Below are 20,454 nucleotides of genomic sequence, written 5' to 3'. Positions count from 1 at the left end.
TGTGTGTATATATATTCCTTAAAAACCTATACCTTATATATCTATATATCTTTATTTCTATATCTCTGTATACATAGATAGAGATATATTCCTTAAAAACCTACACATTGAAAATGACAAGATTTTTGTGTGAAATAGTCCTGGAACAGACAACTTAAAACCCAAGCAGCTTTCTTACTAGAACATTAATAAAAAGCAATAATGATCCTGCAAAAAATACTAGCATAATCAAAAGCATGTTAAATTTTCAATGACTAAAATAAATACTCCAGCAAATATAGAACTTCATTTAAAAGAAAAAAGTTGAAAGTGACTTGATGGAAAGGAAGATCTGAGTCTGTTGAATGAAGGAGACATATGCAACATAAACAAAGATCAGAAAGAATCATGCAGAAAGAACTTCTAAGACAAAGTAGCCAAACTGAGCTAAGAAGTGATATGGGAATAGATGGATACTGTATACTTTAATGTACAAGGTGATTAAAAAAGAGTTGAACACTTTCCAAAGAATGTTGCTTGTTAACTACAATAGATAAGAGCATGTAATCAAACCATGTTTAAACAGACTATCACAGTTATTTCTATATTTAAGAAATGCTCAATATGCACCCCATTGTATCCCATAGCTCACATCAGTCTTGTGGTCTGATTGACTCAGTTCCTTTGTAGCATATTATGTCACCTGTTGAAGTGGTGGCTGTGATGTGTTCCTTCATTTCCTCAAGCTATAAAGAAGTAGCACAAACATGTGACTATTGATTGTTCACTTATATAACTTGTTTATTGAATAATACAACTTTGAAAGCATTCAGTTATTTTTTTAATTCCCTTACACTCTTCCTTGGCTCTGTTGTGTTTAGCTGACTTTGTGTAATTTGTGTTAAGCTGCTGTTACTTGGTGACTCAAAAATAAACAGGCCAGGAAAAAATACATTTGAACCCAAATGACTTTTGTGTTAACATTGATCAATTTTCCTTATTTTCTAGTTGTATATGATATTACTTATATTACAGAAACTCACATTGTGCTGTACCATACATACATAATCCTGTTTAATCCTCAGAACAGTTCTATGAAGTAGGTACAATTATTAATACATTTTGCAAGTTTGGAGATAGGAGCTTTGAAAGGTTGAATAACTTATCTTTGATCATATAGCTGATAGGTGGCAAGTTAGGATTCACACCCATGTTGATTGTGCTCAAGAATCCAAGTCCACCTAGAGAGTTTTGTCACATTTATGGTTTGGAACTAAGATTTAAGAATAATCCAGCAATATTATTTGTTTTTTCTAAGATGACCCTCAGATTTAAGGCACTGTGGAACATTGTTATGTAGAGATTTGTGTACTTCATTTATTCAGTTGGATGTGTGCAATAACATGTTTTTCAACCAAATTGAATTTTAAACTTAGTATTCCAGGTCTTGCAGGCTATGTAAGTAAGAGTGCCATTATGATACTCATCTGGTGTACTCATAAATGGTACGTAAAATAGGGAATCACAAAACTTTAAAAATAAAAAGAGTTATAATTTGAACTCTTAAGTTCTATCAAAATGGTGAATGATAACTTTTGTGCCTTTAAATCTGCAAATTAAAGTAATTTGACTCTTGAGGACATTGTGTTTCTGGTTTTTTCCTTCCTTGGTATATTTGCCTGAAACAAAAAGCAATGCACAATGTTAATGCAACAGGAAAGAAAATTTTATATCATTAAGAAGATTAAGTAATAAAAATCCTGCATATTATAAGCTACACTTTTATAGCTTATGCTCAGATAATCCAAAACATGATTTGTATTTGGGCTTTTATGCTTAGTTTGAATTGTTAAGTTCTGAATTTCTCAAAACTTTACATGATTATATCTCCAGAGACAGCTTCCCTGCTCTTTGTTAAAACCAGCTATATCTATATTCTCTCTGCTTTATTCAGTTAATTCTCAGTACCAGCACTTTACTCAGGGTTGTTGTCCCATGCCCTCATATATGTTCTTTATTTGAACTGTTCTAGCACCTCAAAGCTGTATGGAAATTAAAAAAAAAAAAAATTCTTCACAAAAATAGAAGAAAACCTAGGATAAAAATGTTAATAGAAAAATATATTGACCATATCTTAAACTTTGTGATAATTACTTGCCTCTCTACTGGTAGAATTACCATTGTAATTACCTGCTGATTCCCTAGAATTTTTACTGTAGGTGAATTATTCTTTTGTTTTCCCCAGAAATGGATAATTAAGGAAAATATATAGGGAAAAATAATGAGATTCTGATCACTAATTTACTTTTAAGTAGAAAATATGTATGCAGTTTCATAGTGGTATATTTCAATATTTGAACAGTATATAAGCAAAAGGGAAAGCAAGGTACCATCTTTTATTTTTTTTCAATTGCATATACTTGTTTATTTTTATATTTGAAGCTATAGTGAAGCTTATTTACAATTAAAATGCCATAAACACTTATTTTAGTGTAAAATCGCATTAGTCACAAGAATATTTTTGGAAAACAGTAAATCCAGAATTTTATCAAGTTTAAAACTTTATTTTATAAAAATATTTTAAAGCCTTTTGTTTAAAAATAACAATATATTTTGTAATGTATTACCTATTTTTCTTAAAATTTTGCATGTATCTTGATCGATAGTAATGTATGTATTTGTTCTTTTAATTATAAGTGTGTGTATATATATAGTTTTCATAATAGCCTTTTTATTTTGATATAGAATTATTTATAAATATTATAATACCAAGTCTCATACATTTTTAAACATGAATTAATATTTTTTATTTTTTGTATAAATCGGTTAGTTTAATAGATGTTGCATTTTGTTTTCCTTTAAGTTTTTATTTTTCCAGCCCTTAAGTGGTAAAGCTTTGGTTCTTACTTGCTGGTCTGCATGAACCTAACTTGCAAGGTTGCTGTTATTTCCACTTACGGGACCACTTCTTTTGCCTTGTACTATGCCAATGACTGTTTTTATATGCTTATTTGCTATGGCTGCATTATTGTGGATGCTGGCATTCATATATGAAAATTATGAGAGTTCTAATATATTTTCATTTTTATAGCTGTTACCAATTTCCAACTTTTATATTTGAAATGTGAGTAACTTAAAAAGTTTAAGAAAACCAGAGCATTGCAGAGGTCATGGATATATAGCATTTTCTCAGTTTCTCCATTTAAAGGAAGCAATGTTTGTCAGGGACAGAGTTTTTCAAAAGACTAGTGCCTTCCTAAGACTACTAGAGTAGAGGTTCAGTAGGAAATTTAGGTTTCAGAAAGATACAGGAAATACGGGTTCAGAAATAAGAAAAGGGAGAAAAACCCAAGACAATCCGCTGGTTTAAAAAAATTAAATGCTCGGGGCGCTTGGGTGGCATAGTCGTTAAGCGTCTGCCTTCGGCTCAGGGCGTGATCCCGGTGTTATGGGATCGAGCCCCACATCAGGCTTCTCCACTGGGAGCCTGCTTCTTCCTCTCCCACTCGCACTGCTTGTGTTCCCTCTCTCGCTGGCTGTCTCTATCTCTGTCAAATAAATAAATAAAATCTTTAAAAAAAAATGCTCAAACTCTGGTTAGTATTTTTAAATGTTTACTTTCACATGAATTATCTCATTTGAACCTCACAACAACCCATTTCTTATTTTTATAGAGAGGAAGCAGAGATCATATGTATTATACGTGCAATAATAACTAGAAAAGTGCAAAACCAAACGAAATTGCTCCCTCCTCCCAACCCCTCTTTGAGTCCCCTGATTTCCTCCCAAAAATTGTTTAGATTACATCATGCTAGCCTAAGTGCAGATGAGTAGGCGTCTTGGGAAATATTCCTGGATGACTCTATTGGAGCATCAACTATAAATACTTTGTGAATTACCACAAAAGAGTAAAATAATCCAGTGTAATATTTATCCACTTACTTACATTTAGTCAAATGGAAGAATATCTTTGCATAGGCTACAGAGTATTCCCCCAGGGAAAAGGTATATGGTCAATACTCCGGACCTCTCACTGAAGGGGGAGTGTCCAAGGCAGTTGTCAGCTTATGCATAATCAAACTGCCCTGAGGTCCATGGGGAAGAAATTCTCATCCAGATTTCGCTTGGAACCAAACATTAAAAGATTACACTTGAATTTCACATAATTATGAAACATAAACTCAAGTCATAATAAATCTGTGTAGAATTTCTTTTTAAGAATAAGCAGTGCAATGATGGGTCAATTATCTAAATACAAAGAGATTTTATAAATGTTTTTCTGACATTTCTGTAAATTTTGATTGAATACATTTGGGAGGAGTACCCAACATCTATATTTTTTAGAAGTGTCTCAGCTGATTCTGGGGTAAATTCAAGTTTGCAAACCACTAGATTAGACCTCTACTCTGGAGGATCTTGAGTGCTTAGTTCAGATCTCTGGATTTTATCCAGTGATCAGTCACTCATGTGTCCTTAATTATTTGACAGATATTTATTGGGTATATGTTATGTTCTAGGCACTGGGATTATAAATACAAATGAGACAGCATGTGCCCTTCAATAGCAGGGAGTGATTGGCAGGAACTTCTGCGGGAACAGAAGAGAGGCATTAAACTCAGCAGTATGAAGAGGTTTTCAGGAAAGATAGAAGATAATCTTCCCACTAACTCAGGAGGAGCTTAAGAGACCACATGAAGAAAGGAAAGACAGGTTTACCTAACAGTGGGATTAGTAATGAAGTCTTAAAAGTAACACCCTGATTGTAGTGGTTTTGTATGACTAGAGTGTAGGGTGCAGCAGGATGGCTAGTGGGTACAGTAATGAAGGATGAGAGAGATATATTGGGCACAGATTGGGAATTTTTTAATATATTAAGGAATTTGGATTTCATTCTGTAAGTGTGAAGAGCCATGGTACACTTTTAATCAGTGTTACTTCTTAGAAAATCCATTCTGGTAGCAATATGAAGAATGGATTAAAGTTCAGGATAGACTAGAAACCATTTAGAAAGCTATTGTATAATCATGGCAAAAAATGAATATCTGAACAAAGGCAATAGTGCAGGAAGTGATGAGATCTGGATGAATTTTTAAAAATGTAGAAGATATGTGACTTGGTAACACTGAGAAGATGGGAGGTGGAGAGGAAGAGAGGATTGAAAGGTGACTCTGAGAATTTGTAATCAATGAAAGTTTTAAAACAATGTCATTGCAGAGTTGGGGGGAACGGGCCATTTTACTTAGCAGTAATTAACATTCTTTTATAGTGGTGTATGCTTACTTAGTATTTGGGAGCTGGAGATTATTTTTAACATCTTGCCATATGACAAAATTATGTTCAGTAATAATGAAATAGAATGAATTATAATAACAATGGCTGGAGAAAATACAGACAATGAGAAATAATTCTTTTATTGAGCATTATTTTATAACTATCAGTAAAAAATAACATTTTACAGTACAAAAAAGATAGGCATTTTTAAGTCACTTTTTAATAAAAAATGTTTTTACATATTGGTCTGTCACAGTAGTGAATATTATAGCTTTAGTTTCTGGAAATTTGTCAATAACTTCTTCAGAATTTATCTTTACATATTGAAGCTCAAGACACAGTATAGCCAGGGGCGCCTGGGTGGCACAGCGGTTGAGCGTCTGCCTTCGGCTCAGGGCGTGATCCCGGCGTTATGGGATCGAGCCCCACATCAGGCTCCTCTGCTGTGAGCCTGCTTCTTCCTCTCCCACTCCCCCTGCTTGTGTTTCCTCTCTCACTGGCTGTCTCTATCTCTGTCAAATAAATAAATAAAATCTTAAAAAAAAAAAAAAAAGACACAGTATAGCCAGATTTATCAATTTCTCTTCAGTCGTATTGACTGAAGAATAGTCTTCAATTTTTAAATCTAAAATCACAAAGCAACTGTTACACGAGTAAGGAAATATTCAACATAATAAGTTTGGCAGAAATTCATAAAATTCTATTTTACAGTAAATTTCAGAAATTGCCATCTTGTCCATATCTTAGTTCCTTTGGGGATCAAATTTAATGATTTTTAAATATCTTCACAGCTGAAAAAATTTAAATAATAATCACATATAATGACAGTCAAAGTAACTCACATTCTGTTTCATTGACTTTATAATCACTGTACCATCATTGTTTATTTCTAAGCTGTGTAAATATAGGAATATATTATTGTACCACAGGGGTTGGAGGCACATAATGTGCTAAGTGAGCTTGATTTCACATCTCTATGAACCTACTCTGGAAAGAAATGTGTAGCTGAATCCACCTGTGTTAGGGGAGACCATATAACTGGGAGTTCTCCTATTTATTTTTCATGTGAAATGCAATGTACATTAAAAGATAAGTATTAAAATATGTTCATTTAAATCTTTCATATATGCTATTAAAAGGCAACAGTACCTGCCAAACTGTTTTCTTCAGGGAGGAGCATTTTATCACCAACCTTGATTATTAATCTGGAACATGATGATAATTATAAAAATAGACCAAGCTGGTTTTATTTTTGTTCTGAATTCCTTACAGACCATTCACTCACTGCCTACCTGCACTGGAGTTGGGGGGTGGGACAGCACTTCCACTATCCTTTCCATGATGCACATGACTAAAGTGGAAGGATTGGATGTAGGGAAACCCAAAAGGACACTGTTGTAATCCAAAAATAGGGTGATGAAATTCTGAATTAGGTATTTAGGAGACAATAGGAATGTAAAGGAAGAGGTCAACAGAACTGCAGAGATGACTAAATGGATTTAAAGAAAACTTTGAGCCAGAATGATTTGGAAAATGGTGGTATATGTTTAACAAAAATACAGAGGCTTTTGAAATTGGTTTGTGGAGGAAGATACTAACCTAAATAATGGTAGCATGAGAGAATAATATTTTTATTGTACCATCTTTGCTTTTCCTGGAAGGGTTTTGCTAATTTGGAATTCTATAAATATTAAGAGAGAAACCAGGGAAACAATGAGTATTTTTAAACAGCTAACACTGAATTCTATTATTGTAGAAAGATTTGGAGACTTTCCGTTTACTACACTTCACCATTTGAAAAATGATTTTTGTCTTTAGAAGACTGATCAAATTAAGAGTGATAATTCAGATAAAAATTTAGTTTTCTTATTTCTATTTGCAGTCAGATTCTTCAGATTACCATTGTATTGTGTTTATTTGTTATGGATGCTGTCGTTGTGACCCATGAAACTTGAGAGACAAAGTCCATTGGAGTTATAGCTATTAATTTAAGTAGGACCTTTCCAAAACAGATTATAGATGATTTTTGATGTTAAGTCCTCACTAAAAAAATTGTAATGGTTAATAGGTATTGTGGATTGCCAGCATACATACAGTACATTTTGTCCTCATTTACTCTATTCCAATCATAGTGGCCTACTGCCTGTTGTTCAGATATACTAGGCACACTCTTACCTCAGGTCCTTTACCATTTATTTTCTGTCTGTCTGCAGTGCTTTCCCCAGATATCTATATGGCTTTCTTCCTTCAGATCTTTGCGCAAATGTCATCTCAGGGAAATCTTTTCTGATCACCCTATTTATAATTGCAATTTAAATCTCCCATTTTCTGTCTCCCTTTTTACTTAGTTTCCTCCTTAGCAGCTATCACTGTCTGACTGTTTGACTCTTTATTTCCCCTTTCCTTTCAGAATGTTAGTTCCATGAAAGCAGGAATTTTACCCATCTAGTTTTCTACTGAACAAATCCATTGTACCTAAAACAGTACCTGAAATAAAGTAGATAATTAACTGTTGGAAAGAATGAAAAAAAGCAGCAGTGAATGAGTAAATGAATGACACTATGAATGGTTGAAAGCATGTATGAATAAATATACAAATGGAGAATATGCAGTGATGATAGGATCCTGTATTTCTGTGGGATAGATATGAGGTAATTATAAAATTGATTTTAAGTTTGGAGAAGTTTTTAGTAGTCTTCCTGGCAATATTTAAGCTGAATTGGTATATTATTTAGCTAAGTAATGTGTGGATTACTGTAAAATTTGAAGTCAAATACACTTATTACTCTTCAAAAATATTTACTATCAGACAGTGAGGAAACAATAGTTTTTTTAAAGCATTGAGTTCAGCAATAGAGCAAAAGAGAAATTCTCCTTAATTCTCTTTGATGATATTATCAAGTATTCCTTTGTCAACCCGATGATTGTTTAAATGCTGGCCAGATTTATGGCTGTGGGATCTCTCTGTCTTTCTTTCTCTCTCTCTCTCTCTCTCTCTCTCTCTCTCTCGCATATATCCTAAAAGTCCAACTTCTAAATCAGTAGAGTGACATTTTAGAACTACTTAAATAGGTGGCTGTACTGGCAGCTGTGGGTCTTTTCAGTTCAATGAAACTATAGTGAGCTTTAACTCTGGATAGCTCTGAGCTGCTACATACATGCCAGTTTTGAAAGTTTCGTTGCAGTTGATAGATTAGGAGTTTTGAAGAAAGCTTAGAATTCCTCATTGATCATTTTAAGAAGCAGGTGCTGACTGCTCCAAACCCGTCAATCCCAGCACACACTATGCACCCCCCAACACACACACACCCCCATCCACCCCATTTAACATGTGCACAGGCCAGATATGTTGCTGCCCAAAGTCTAAAGTACAAATTAGTTTTATTCTACAGCAAGATGATGTCGATTAGATTTTTACTCCCTTGAGGACCTGCCTAGTTCTGAGTTTTCTTCTCCTTTTTGAGTATGGGGATTACTGTTTTATGTTAGGGCAGTTCATCTAACAATAACTGCTTTGCCAAAGTCTGCTTTTTTGCATTGAACAAGTCCTACTTTTATTTTATTCTATACTGTGTGCTTGTGTTCATCACTTTTACTTAATTAGCTTTATATTCTTTGCATCCTGTAGCATGTTTGCTGGTGGTTTGTTTTCTCTTTGATATTTTGATTGGTTTACATATTGTAGATTTTCTCATCTGTAAGAAACTGTTTCTGAAAGTATGCACTTTGCACTAAGATTTCCATCCCTTTTTCCTTTCCGACTTAATGCACTAAGCATCACTTTCAGATTCCTCTGCTTCTAGGTTTCTAACATATTTTCACTTTATGGTTTCTGTTCCTTGATAAATTTTCAAGTATGTATTAAAATATTCAAGTTTACAGAAGCTATAGCCTTTATCTTGTCCTTCCAGGCAAATATTACAGTTCCTTATTTTTCAACAGCTTCGCAAAGGCTGAAAAATTTGCCTCGTACTTCCCTCAAAGCCAAACAGTTGCTTCAAACTTCATCTACAAAAAGAGGTAACTACAGCCTCTTACTAAGTTTTAAATTTCAGCAAATGATCTAATAGTTAAATCTCATACCTTTTGGTATACTGAGTCATTGATGTCTGTAGGGCACATTTTAGTCTTTTTTTTTTTTTTTTTATTAAGTAATGTGGATTCATCTCTCTTACTTGGATAAATCCAGAAGAAACTTATTTTCTGCAGAGGTATGTATTGGATTGCTCTTCTGAAAGGAATAAATGATATGTAGCATTTTCTATTAGAGAATTTATCATTTTTCTTACCAACCTTAAACTGAAGGTCATTGTTTTAACTTAATGTAGATGAACTAATAAGTGCTTTAAAATGAACTAAATGCCAGACATTTTGTATGTAAATTTTTTTCTTCTGACTTTTCTTCTTCTGAGTTTTGGATTTACTTATCTGTAGGATGAAATGGGAATGCTTACATATTAGAAGTTGATGAATATTAAATCACAAGTTGTTGTGGTTAACTGGTAATGTTTGGACTATTTAAGGGAGTGGTAGCTTTTTTAAGAACTGAGAGTTGAAGTATATGAAGGTTGGACACCAAAGCTATCATACTGGTTTGAAGAGGTTGGATGTATGCACAGCTAGAAAGAAGTAGAATTGGGGAACATACCATGGAATTGGGTAGGACAAGCAGTAAAAAGAATGAATAGAAGCCTCAGAGGAAATGGGACATAACAAATATAAGCAATGAGGAAAAATATTTCCCCTATCCAGGACATGTAGATTTCCTGACAGTTTCAGAACTCAGTAAATAACAAAGATATATGAGGAGGATAAAGAATTAAAGGACATTATGTGGAAAGAGGAGGTTTGAGATTTGATTGTCGAAGAAAAAGATTTAGTTAATATGGGTACAAAAGCACTGAAATACATATTTTAGCAAGTTTGTTAATGTGTAAATATTTTAGTAATGATTTGGTGGATTAAATATGATTTAAGGCAATAGTTTTAGACATAGAATCTGAAGGAAAGAGAATAGTATGGAAATGCTGGATGTGTAAATGTTTGTGTTTTGAATACCAGAAGTTGATCGTAGCCCTCCAATACAAATGTCTTCTGGTGCTACTGTCAGAAATAAGAATGGATAGGGGCGCCTGGTTGCTCAGTCGGTTAAGTGTCTGCTGTTGGCTCTGGTCATGTACGTGGGGTCCTGGGATCGAGCCCTGTTTTGGGCTCCCCACTCAGTGGGAAGTCTGCTTCTTCCCTTCCCTCTGCCCCTCCCCCACCTCAAATGCATAAAATCCTAAAAAAAAAAAAAAAGACTGGATAGTATATGTTCTTTTGATAGAGAAGAAGGTGACTTATTAGGTATTATTATAGAAAAGGATCCTTATAGAAACTATTTGAGGATCATAGGCTTCTTTTTTGAGACTTGTGGATATTTTTGAGTACTTGGTGAGAGGTAATGAAAACAGGAACAGGAAAAGATTGTGGTGTCTAAAACAGGGCAAGAGATTACTGTATCATAATAAAACATAGGACTTTAAGTTTATATAAATTTTATTTGTTATATGCCTATGTAAGCTGCTTCATAATTTGGGGGAGATCAGGTAGGTTTAAATAATTTTAAATTTTTATTTAAGGATTTTTTTGCTGTTTATTAGGTTAAGAAAATCATAATTTCTGGCTGGTTGATGTTTTTTGTTTTTGGGTTCTTCTTGGGTTTTTGCCTATGGGAGTTACATATTTTTGTGACTGAGCCACCAAACTCCCCCTCCATGATAAGATGACAGGAAAACCCAATCTTATAATTCTTACCTCTAGTTGTCTAGTTGACGTAGTAAAGGGAAAGAATTCTGTATGTTTGTGTGTTGCGTTTTGTTGTTGTTTTGTTTCTTTTTGTTTAATCTCTTATTTAAATTAATCCAGACATATTTTTTGATCAGTGTTGTGGTTTGGAGATGATCATTTTACACCACTAGAAGTTCTGAACCCCCCCCCAAAAAAAACCTGAAGCAATTGAAAAATGGACACAGATACACAATAGGATTTTAAATAATTAGGTTAGGGGTGCCTGACTGGCTCTGTCAGTAGAGCACGTGATTCTCAGTCTTGGGGTCTTGAGTCCTAGCCCCATGTTTGGCATTGAGCCTACTTTTAAAAAATAAAAATAAAATATTAGGTTAATTACTGGTAAAGATGAATCAGAGAGTATGTCTTGGATCCAAGGCCAAATGGATTTTCTAATTTCTCCTCATATCTAGACTTTGAAAAAGAGAGGTCTGCACTGGACTGTGGGATTCTCTATTCTTGTTAGGGATGTGAGGCAGTTGAGATTCAACACTATGTGTTCATAGGTACCTTTGGCACTTTAAACCTGGACTAGAGAAACATGGGACTGGGTAGTAAATTGTGTCATAAACCAATTGTCCCATCCTGGGGATGAACCTGTAACATCTTCTAGAAAGTTGGCGTACTTATTTTAAGGACTCAAAGGATCATGGGAAGAGGGAGAAGGTCATTCCCTTAACAACTTGAAATATAGTCACTATGATTTTATTCTTTTAGAGTGTGTGCATGCGTAAGTGGGAGGGGGTAAGGGAGAGAGAAAAAAAAAGTTTTTTTTTAATATTTTATTTATTTATTTGACAGAGACAGCCAGCGAGAGAGGGAACACAATCAAGGGGAGTGGGAGAGGAAGAAGCAGGCTCCCAGCAGAGGAGCCTGATGTGGGGCTCGATCCCATAACGCCGGGATCACGCCCTGAGCCGAAGGCAGACGCTTAACCGCTGTGCCACCCAGGCGCCCCGAGAGAGAAAATCTTAATGCAGGCTCCATGCTCAGCACGAAGCCCTAAGTAGGGCTTGATCTCATGACCCTGAGATTGTGACCTGAGCCAAAATTAAGAGTCAGGTGCTTAACCACTTGGGCACCCCAGTCACTTTGATTTTAATTACATTTAGTAGTAGCTGGAGTTTGAAGATGGGAAGGGAAGTAAGAACTGTGTTGCCTGGCACAAAGGGACACACCATAAACATCTGTTGAATGAACACAGTCATGCCACTAACTCAAGCAAGGCTGGACACATTCCTCTTTGCATTTTCTTCTTGCAAGGTTTTTTTTTGTTTCTTCAGCCCATCCCTCTCTTTGAAGGAAAAAAAAATGCATTGTGTATTGTTAAGGCTTCGTAGGCGTGACTGCTTAAACTGCTCTGACAAAGAGATATTCATTCCTATTTAGTTGGGAGCTCAGTGAAGTGGAGGTAAACAAAGTAGAGACCTCACCAAGTCAAAGGGAAAAAATAACTACTTAGAAAAAATAAATGCATAGGTCAGGACAAATTGAAATATAGAAACATACTTTGGAAGGAAAGAGGCAGCAACTTAGGATGAGTTAGCGATGGTAGTTGTCCAATACTGCTTTAATTCACTGAATTTTGGATATTCATATAAGGTGAGATAAACAACATTTATAAGAGGCCATATTGGTAGGAGTTTAAAATGCTGTTTGATATCAGACTATCTGAAAATGGCGAACCTAGGTATTTTGCCATTACCTTGGATCCAAAATTTAAAATTTCTTATATTTGCTTTTCATTAACAACTGTTTATTGAATCTTTATCATAAACAAGATACACTCATTACATCCTTCCCCCTTCCCTCCTCTATGTCTAGTCCCTCTTTACTTTTTCTTCTATTATAGTTGTGGTCAAAGCCAGTCTCTGCTGTATGGGGTTTTTAGATACAGTTAAAATGATAGGAGTTGCTCCCGTTCCCATGATTTTATTATATAAAATTGAGAGAATGGGAAGGAGAGGGCACAGGGCTCTCTCCAAACATACAAATTCCTGTTAACCATTTCATGCTATTTTTGGAATGATAATTGAGTAGATTCTACTTACATTTAGAGTTAAGTCCTTTGTGATTTTCCAAGATCTATTTTTCTTCTTTAGTTACATCTTGGCTACATCTATCAATTTCTTTTGCAGAAAAAGTCCTAGATCAAAATTTTCTCCTCTCTGAAATTTGTGCCTTTACTTTTCTGATTAAAAACTGACTGCGTTTTAGAAAATTGCAGTTAGAGCTAAAATGCCTTCCAAGATCACCCAATTTCAATTAACCTCATTTTATTCTTTTTCTTTCCTAGCCCCCAAGTTTATAGATAAGGCAAAAATGCTGCTACCATTAGAGGAAACACTTTTTATAATAGTAAATCTGTAGCTTAGTGCACTTCTTTACTTTCTAGTTTTCCCCTCAAGTTATACATTAACCTTGTTAAAATATTCCTCTCCATATTCTGAGATTGTAGAACTTTCTGACTTGTCCTTTCATATTAACTCTAGTGCATTTTTCTAAGAATTTAGGATTAACAAATTTAAAAGGAGTTCTAATTTATAAATGTTTAGTTAAACTTTGTTATTTTAAAATACAACACAAATTCAGAAAACCATATAATGCATAGAGAGCTTAACGAATTCTTTATAAGGCAGCCCCTTAGTGATCACCATTCATATCAGAAGACTATAACTTGCTACTTCAGAAACTACCTCTCTGCTTCCAAACACAATCCTGTCTTGACCTACTCCCCCAGAGTAGCCATTCTTCTGAATTTTTATAGCAATCACTTCCTTACTTCTTTGTATAATTTTTACCATCCTAGAAATGAAACTGTAGTTCTGCCTCTTTAACATATGTCTTTTTACGTTTCTCTTGATTTATAGTTTTCTTCCAGCTCTGTACTCCCCCTTGTTAAGTTTGTTTGAAGAAACCACCAGATCATTTGCCGTATACATGAGGATGTAGATCCACAGGGTGGATCTTGCTGATATCTTTTCCATGGTGTCATTTAGTAGATTTCTCTGTATTTTCCATAAATTGGTAATTGGATCTAGGTGCTTAACTGGATTCGGTTTTGCTGTTTGGGGCGAGACTGCTTCATGCAAGATTTCCTCTTTCTTGTGTGTGATATTATCAGTCATTGATGCTTAATGCCTATATCCTTACTTTATTGGGTATTGCAGAATCGGTTTATTTCAATTCTAATACTCCTTTTTTTTTTTTTTTTTTGGTCAAAATAAAGAGAAACTTTCCCTTATTCTTTGCTCATGCAGCAGTATACTTTCATTAGGAAATTCTGAATAAATGCTTATTCTTTCTCACTATTTACCAGTTACAAAATAAATTGACGGTCTACCATCCTCCAAAGGTGACCCATATTTTTCTTAAATATATATCATTATGAACTTAACAGATTCAAACATTTTTTATGTGTTTTGATTCATTCTGGATATTTTCCCAGCTTTGGTGGAAGCTTCAAGTTGGCCCTCAAGTCTTTTTGACACAACTGTAGTAGTCTAATAAATTCTTGCTAACTGGTATGACAGGATAGGCACATCTTCTACATTTCCTGCCTCAGACCTGGATTTAGTCATTTCTCCAAAAGTCCTGATTTCCTTTGATGGGAAATGGTATTTCAAAACCAAAATCTGAGTTTTTAGCCATATTAATTGCTACTGGGTTGGTCATTGTTCCTAGGGTTTTTTTTAGTTACTAGAGCTAGTAAATATATGTATAGATTGGTGTCTGTGTATTTTTTAAGATTGAATGCCTTAATGAATTCATGCTGATACTTTCTATTCAAATTCAGGGCTTAAGGGTAATTACTTAATCTCTTAATTTATATCTCCTTTGTCTTGCTCTGAGAATTCTGTCTCTCACTAACTGAAAGAATTGAAATATTTAACAATTTGTTTTATCCCATATTACACACAAAATCTGGGGAAAACATAGCATACCATACAATATGATTACTGAAAATAGTCTATAAAACCTTTTGCATATGCTCCTTTTTTTGTTTAGCATTACACTGCATATGCATTATCAGATTGAAGTTATTTGTACTCTTTTATTTAGTCTTAGTTCTACATTTAAATATATATTTAATGCTTACCATCAGTCTGTACATTATTATCTCACCAATCATTTTTCTTGTTTGAAGCTCATTCTCTAGTAGATTCCTTAAAAAGGAGTGATAGGAGCAATATCCATTCCCTCCATTTTTGTGTCTTGATGGCAGTTTGTCCACCCTTTTTATATTTGAAATTCATTAGCTAAATATGCAATCTTTGGCTAATATTTTCTTTCCTTGAGTGTCTTAAATATATTACTCCATTTTTGTCAGAAATAAAAAGTTAATTTCTCTTACATTCATTTGGTTTTTTATCTGGATGTCCAAAGGATGTTTTGTTTTCCTTTGAAGTTTAATCATTTATTTTTTTAAAAGATTTATTTATTTTAGAGAGCGAGCAAGTGAAGGAAAGGCAAAGGGAGAGAGAATCCTGAAGCAGACTTCCCACTAAGTGTGGAGCCTGACATGGGGTACGATCCCAAGAACCCAAGGTCATGGCCAGAGCCAAAATCAAGAGTCAGCCACTTAACCAGCTGAGCTACTGAGGCACCCCTAAAGTTCAATAATTTATGAGAATATATCTTAATGTTGGTCATTTTGAGTTGATTTCCCCAGATAGGTGGTGTGTTCTTTCAGTATGGAATTGCACATATTTTAAAATTTCAGACAAATTCTTTTGAATTACAGTTTTTAGTATTCTCTTGCTTTGGCTTTTGTTTTTGTGGGGACTCCTGTTGTACATATGTTGGATGTTCTTTGCTTGTCTTCTGTATCTGTTGCCTTCCCTTGAATCCTTTTCCATCTTTCTTCATTTCTTCTTGTTCTATAAAAGTTTCTTTTCATTACCTATTTCTCTTAAAGCATTATCTATCGTGTGGTGACTCTTGAGTTCTTTCTATGTTGGACTTCATTTTAGTATGATTTATGTCCAGTTCTTTTCTGTGTTCCATCACCTCATTTTTGAATGTTTCCCATTCTGATTTATGATGTTCTTTTGTATCATTTATCATTTTCTTAAATATTCTTAGAATTTAAAATATTAGGTTATAATTTTCATCTTTTGTGTATGTGTGCATGATGGACACAATTTCTGGCAAGGTTGTACCATTAGTAGAAATGTTACTCCGCTCCTTTCTTTTTTTAATAGTAACTTCACATGAGATTTGGTCTCAGTCCTTTTCTGTTGCCCATTTTTCTTTGGAATTAGTTTTTCTAAACATTTAGAAAGAAGCGTCAGTTAAGATTTTCTGATTTTATGTCTGTAGAGATCCCTCTTCTCTTGTTTTGGGAAACTGTTAAAAAAATATGGCTGCTTATTTTCTGATTTTTTACCTTTGTTCCTCTTGTCTATGTATGAAATTCAACCTTTTGGGGCACCTGGATGGCTCAGTCAGTTAAGCAGCTGCCTTCTGCTTAAGTCATGATCTCAGAGTCCTGGGATCGAGCCCCAAGTCAGGCTCTCTGCTTGCAGGGGAGCCCGCTTCTCCCTCTCCCTCTACTGCTTGTGCTCTCTCACTTGCTCACGGTCTCTCTCAAATGAATAAATAAAATCTTTAAAATAAATAAATAAAATTCATCCTTTTAAAGTGTACAAGTCAGTGTTTCTTAGTATATTTACAGAGCTGCTCAATTATTTTGACTTTACAGATTTTCATCACCCCTATAAGAAATATCATACCCATTTTCCACTCCTTCCAGCCCCTGGCAACCACTAATCTTTCTGTCTCTGGTTTTACCTATGCCTCTGCCATTTCATGTAAATGGAATCCTATAATATGTGATCTTTGTGACTGGTTTAGCATAAGGTTTCTGAAGTTTATCATATTACAGCATATCTTAGTACTTTGTTCCATTTTATTGTGATACATATTCAGTGTATGGATATACTACATTTCATTTATCCATTTCTCAGTTGTGAACATTTGAGTTGTTTCCACTTTTTGCCCGTTTTGAAAATGCTAATGCTGCAAGTATTTGCCAGTAGCTTATTTATTCATATCTCTCAATCTTTTTGTATGTAGGGAAGAAAAACAATAGTGAAACCCATTCCCAGGGGTATCTTCTGCCTCTTATGTTTAATAAATCTCATAATAAGTGTGTGCCTACAAAAATAATGGTGAGTCATGTATAGTAATGGAAGAAGAAATCAAAGCCTTCTATGCCTTGTTAATTTTGTGTGTGTGATTACTTGTAAGCCTTTACCAATTTAATAGGCCTTGGTATCATGTCTTATGAAACCTGCCCAGGTTAGTAGCCCCACAAACGTACATTCTGAGTCTAGTTGAAAATAAAAATGGTGAAAATAACATTTTAACTTCTACTCCCAGAGGTGTTTCTTTTTTAGATCCCAGTAAAGAATACCAATCTGGGAATCAGGAGATGTGGGTTCAACTTCTGATTTTCTTGTTTATTTGCTCAGTTGATCTCTGTGGTTGTGGCAGTTTTTCTTCTCTACACAGTGAAAAGTTGGGTACAGATAGTCACTAGCAACTCTTGTAGCAAGGATTCTTTGACTCCATAATGAGAGAATCATATTTACATCATCTCTGTAGTCTTTAATAACCAGAACTTATTTTTAAGTCTTTATTATGTCAGTAACCTCTTACTATCCTTGATGGTGCATAGACCACTGAGTAACTGGGATAATGTAACTTACTATAGTAAGGGAGAGTTAACAAGTGTTTTTGTTCTTAATCTTTGTTAAATAATTGGATGGCATATCTATTTTAATAAATGTTTTTCCCCCCATTAGTCATAGTGGACAGTATTTGACAATGTGTATATTTTTATTGTAAACTATATATTTGATATTTACATATTTTTAGCAGTTATACAATTAGTGGAATTTATAGTTTGGACACATAACTGTGAAGACAACTATTTGGAGTATCTTTGTTTTTTCATGTTGCCATTTACATTTGAGATATATTGTTTATAAAACATTCTCTGAATATTTATCAAGCTAAAAACAGTATACAGTTTACTCAGTTTCTCCCATTCTAAAGTGCCTGTTGTATTTTCTAAACCTCAACTAGAAAGCTTACCATTTTTATTAAATGCTTATTAAAAGACAAAAAATGAATGTTTTAAAAATAGGGATCCTCATATTACCCATCACTTCATTTCAGAGGTGACTTAACTTAAATACCAAGGTTAGCATTCTTAGTCATATGTCAGTTTTATAAATAGAGTTCTAATTCTTTCTCAGAGTAGATAACAGCTTCCTTTTATGCCTTGATTCAAGTGCAATTCTCAGTATCCAAAATGAGTACAGAGAAATTATAACGTACCGTCATAATTAACTTGGACAGTAAAGCTTAATTAGTCCCTGTATTTTAATTTATAAGGATGGCCTAGGAGACAATTGTCTTGAGGGGCATTGTTGAATATCCTCCCAGAGAACTCATCTGCAACAGGCTGAAAGGCTCCAGTATTCCTTACATAAGGAAGGCACAGACGTAGTATGCCTTACAGTTTGTGTAATGTTATACATTTGCCAACTATTTATACAAATATTACTCATTTGATTTTCACAACTGCCCTGTGATATTTGCTGAAATTTGCTTGCTGAGTTTTGTTTTATTAGATTTACATCTAAATATTTCTTTTCTCTTTTTGGGGAGCAATGCAAGTAGTGTTGCATTTTTTATTTTGATTTCTGTACATTCATTACTGCCATAAAGAAATATAGTCAATTGTCATATGTTAATCTTCTATCCTGTGACTTTACTGAACTCAGTATTTCTAAGAAGTTACTATTTTTTGTGTGTGTGGATTCCTTGGGATTTTTGATTAACAATCATGAAGACAGTTTCTTTCTCATCTATATGCCTTTTATTTTCTTGCTTACTGCACTAGCTAGAACTTGCAGCACTATGAATAAGAGTGGTAAGAGCATGTATCTTGGCTTTTGTTCCTATCTTAGAGGGGAAGCAGTCTTTCACCATTAAGTATATTATATGTATATTTTTTATAAATGTTCTTTAACAAGTTCAGGTTTCCCCATTCCTATTTTTCCCAGAATTTTTATCATGAGTATGTGTTGAATTTTGTTAGATGCTTTTTTGCGTCAGTAGTTGTGATCATGTGACTTTGCTTTAGCCTGTTATTGTGGTGGATGACATTGATTGATTTTCAGATTTTGAACCAACTTTGCATCCTGGAATAAACCTCACTTGACCATGGTATATGAGAGATACATATATCACTGAGTTCTATTTGCTAGTAATTTGTTAAGGAGTTTTACATCAGCATTCATGAGAGATATGGTGTGTGGTTTTCTTTTGATACTATGTTTCTGGTTTTGTTTTTTCTGGCTTTATGTGTCTTTCTCTGACATCACTCAGGCATTTGGTGGATGAGGCTTGGGGGCATTTCATTACTGCTAGGTGGAAATAGAAGCCCAGGTCTTCGTTTTCTTTTTCTTTTTTTTTTTTTTAACGATTTTTTATTATATTATGTTAGTCACCAGACAGTACATCCCTGGTTTCTGATGTAAAGTTCGATGATTCATTAGTTGTGTATAACACCCAGTGCACCATGCAATACGTGCCCTCCTTACTACCCATCACCGGTCTATCCCATTTCCCCACCTCCCTCCCCTCTGAGGCCCTCAGTTTGTTTCTCATAGTCCATAGTCTCTCATGTTTCATTCCCCCTTCTGATTACCTCCCCTTTCTTTATCCCTTTCTTCCCCTACCGATCATCCTAGTTCTTATGTTCTATAGATGAGAGAAATCATATGATAATTGTCTTTCTCTGCTTGACTTATTTCACTTAGCATTATCTCCTCCAGTGCCGTCCATGTTGCAGCAAATGTTGAGAATTCGTTCTTTCTGATAGCTGAGTAATATTCCATTGTATATATGGACCACAACTTCTTAATCCAGTCATCTGTTGAAGGGCATCTCGGCTCCTTCCACGATTTAGCTATTGTGGACAATGCTGCTATGAACATTGGGGTGCATATGGCCCTTCTCTTCACTACGTCTGTATCTTTGGGGTAAACACCCAGTAGTGCAATGGCTGGAAGCCCAGGTTTTCTACTCCAGTCTTTGTTGGCACCCAAGGGAGGGGGCCAGGTGGGTGGACGTAGGAGTTCTGGCTCCCCACTTGGTCTCCACTCCTGCTGTGATGGAGGTGATCTTATTACCACTGAGCAGTCATCAAAGGCCTGACTCTTTACTGGACCTTCTCTGACACCAACCCATGAGCAGAGGAAAGAACATCTGATTACTGTCTTCTCTGACACCTTCCTGGAGAAGATATTGGGGCGCCTTGTTAAACTTCACAAGAACAGAAGTCCAGATACCCCACAA

At 34.7% G+C, this 20,454-nt stretch overlaps 1 protein-coding gene across 2 annotated transcripts in view; it reads left to right on the top strand.

Moving 5' to 3' along the window:
* The window catches only part of SLAIN2 (SLAIN motif family member 2), a 78,146-nt gene that overhangs the window by 43,213 nt on the left and 14,479 nt on the right, over positions 1-20,454 (top strand). The window contains exon 7 of one of the 2 annotated variants that reach the window (XM_008701515.2): positions 9,193-9,270. The exons of the other annotated variant lie outside the window; for it this stretch is intronic. Within the exon in view, the coding sequence (XP_008699737.2) occupies positions 9,193-9,270 (78 nt within the window). The remainder of the gene's footprint in view (positions 1-9,192; positions 9,271-20,454) is intronic. 2 annotated transcript variants of the gene reach the window in all.

The sequence above is a fragment of the Ursus maritimus genome, unplaced genomic scaffold (genome assembly GCF_017311325.1).
Source record: "Ursus maritimus isolate PB19 unplaced genomic scaffold, ASM1731132v1 scaffold_8, whole genome shotgun sequence".
NCBI lineage: Eukaryota > Metazoa > Chordata > Mammalia > Carnivora > Ursidae > Ursus > Ursus maritimus.
The sequence above is the reverse complement of the archived record's forward strand: the minus strand, read 5'-3'. Positions and strand labels throughout refer to the sequence as shown.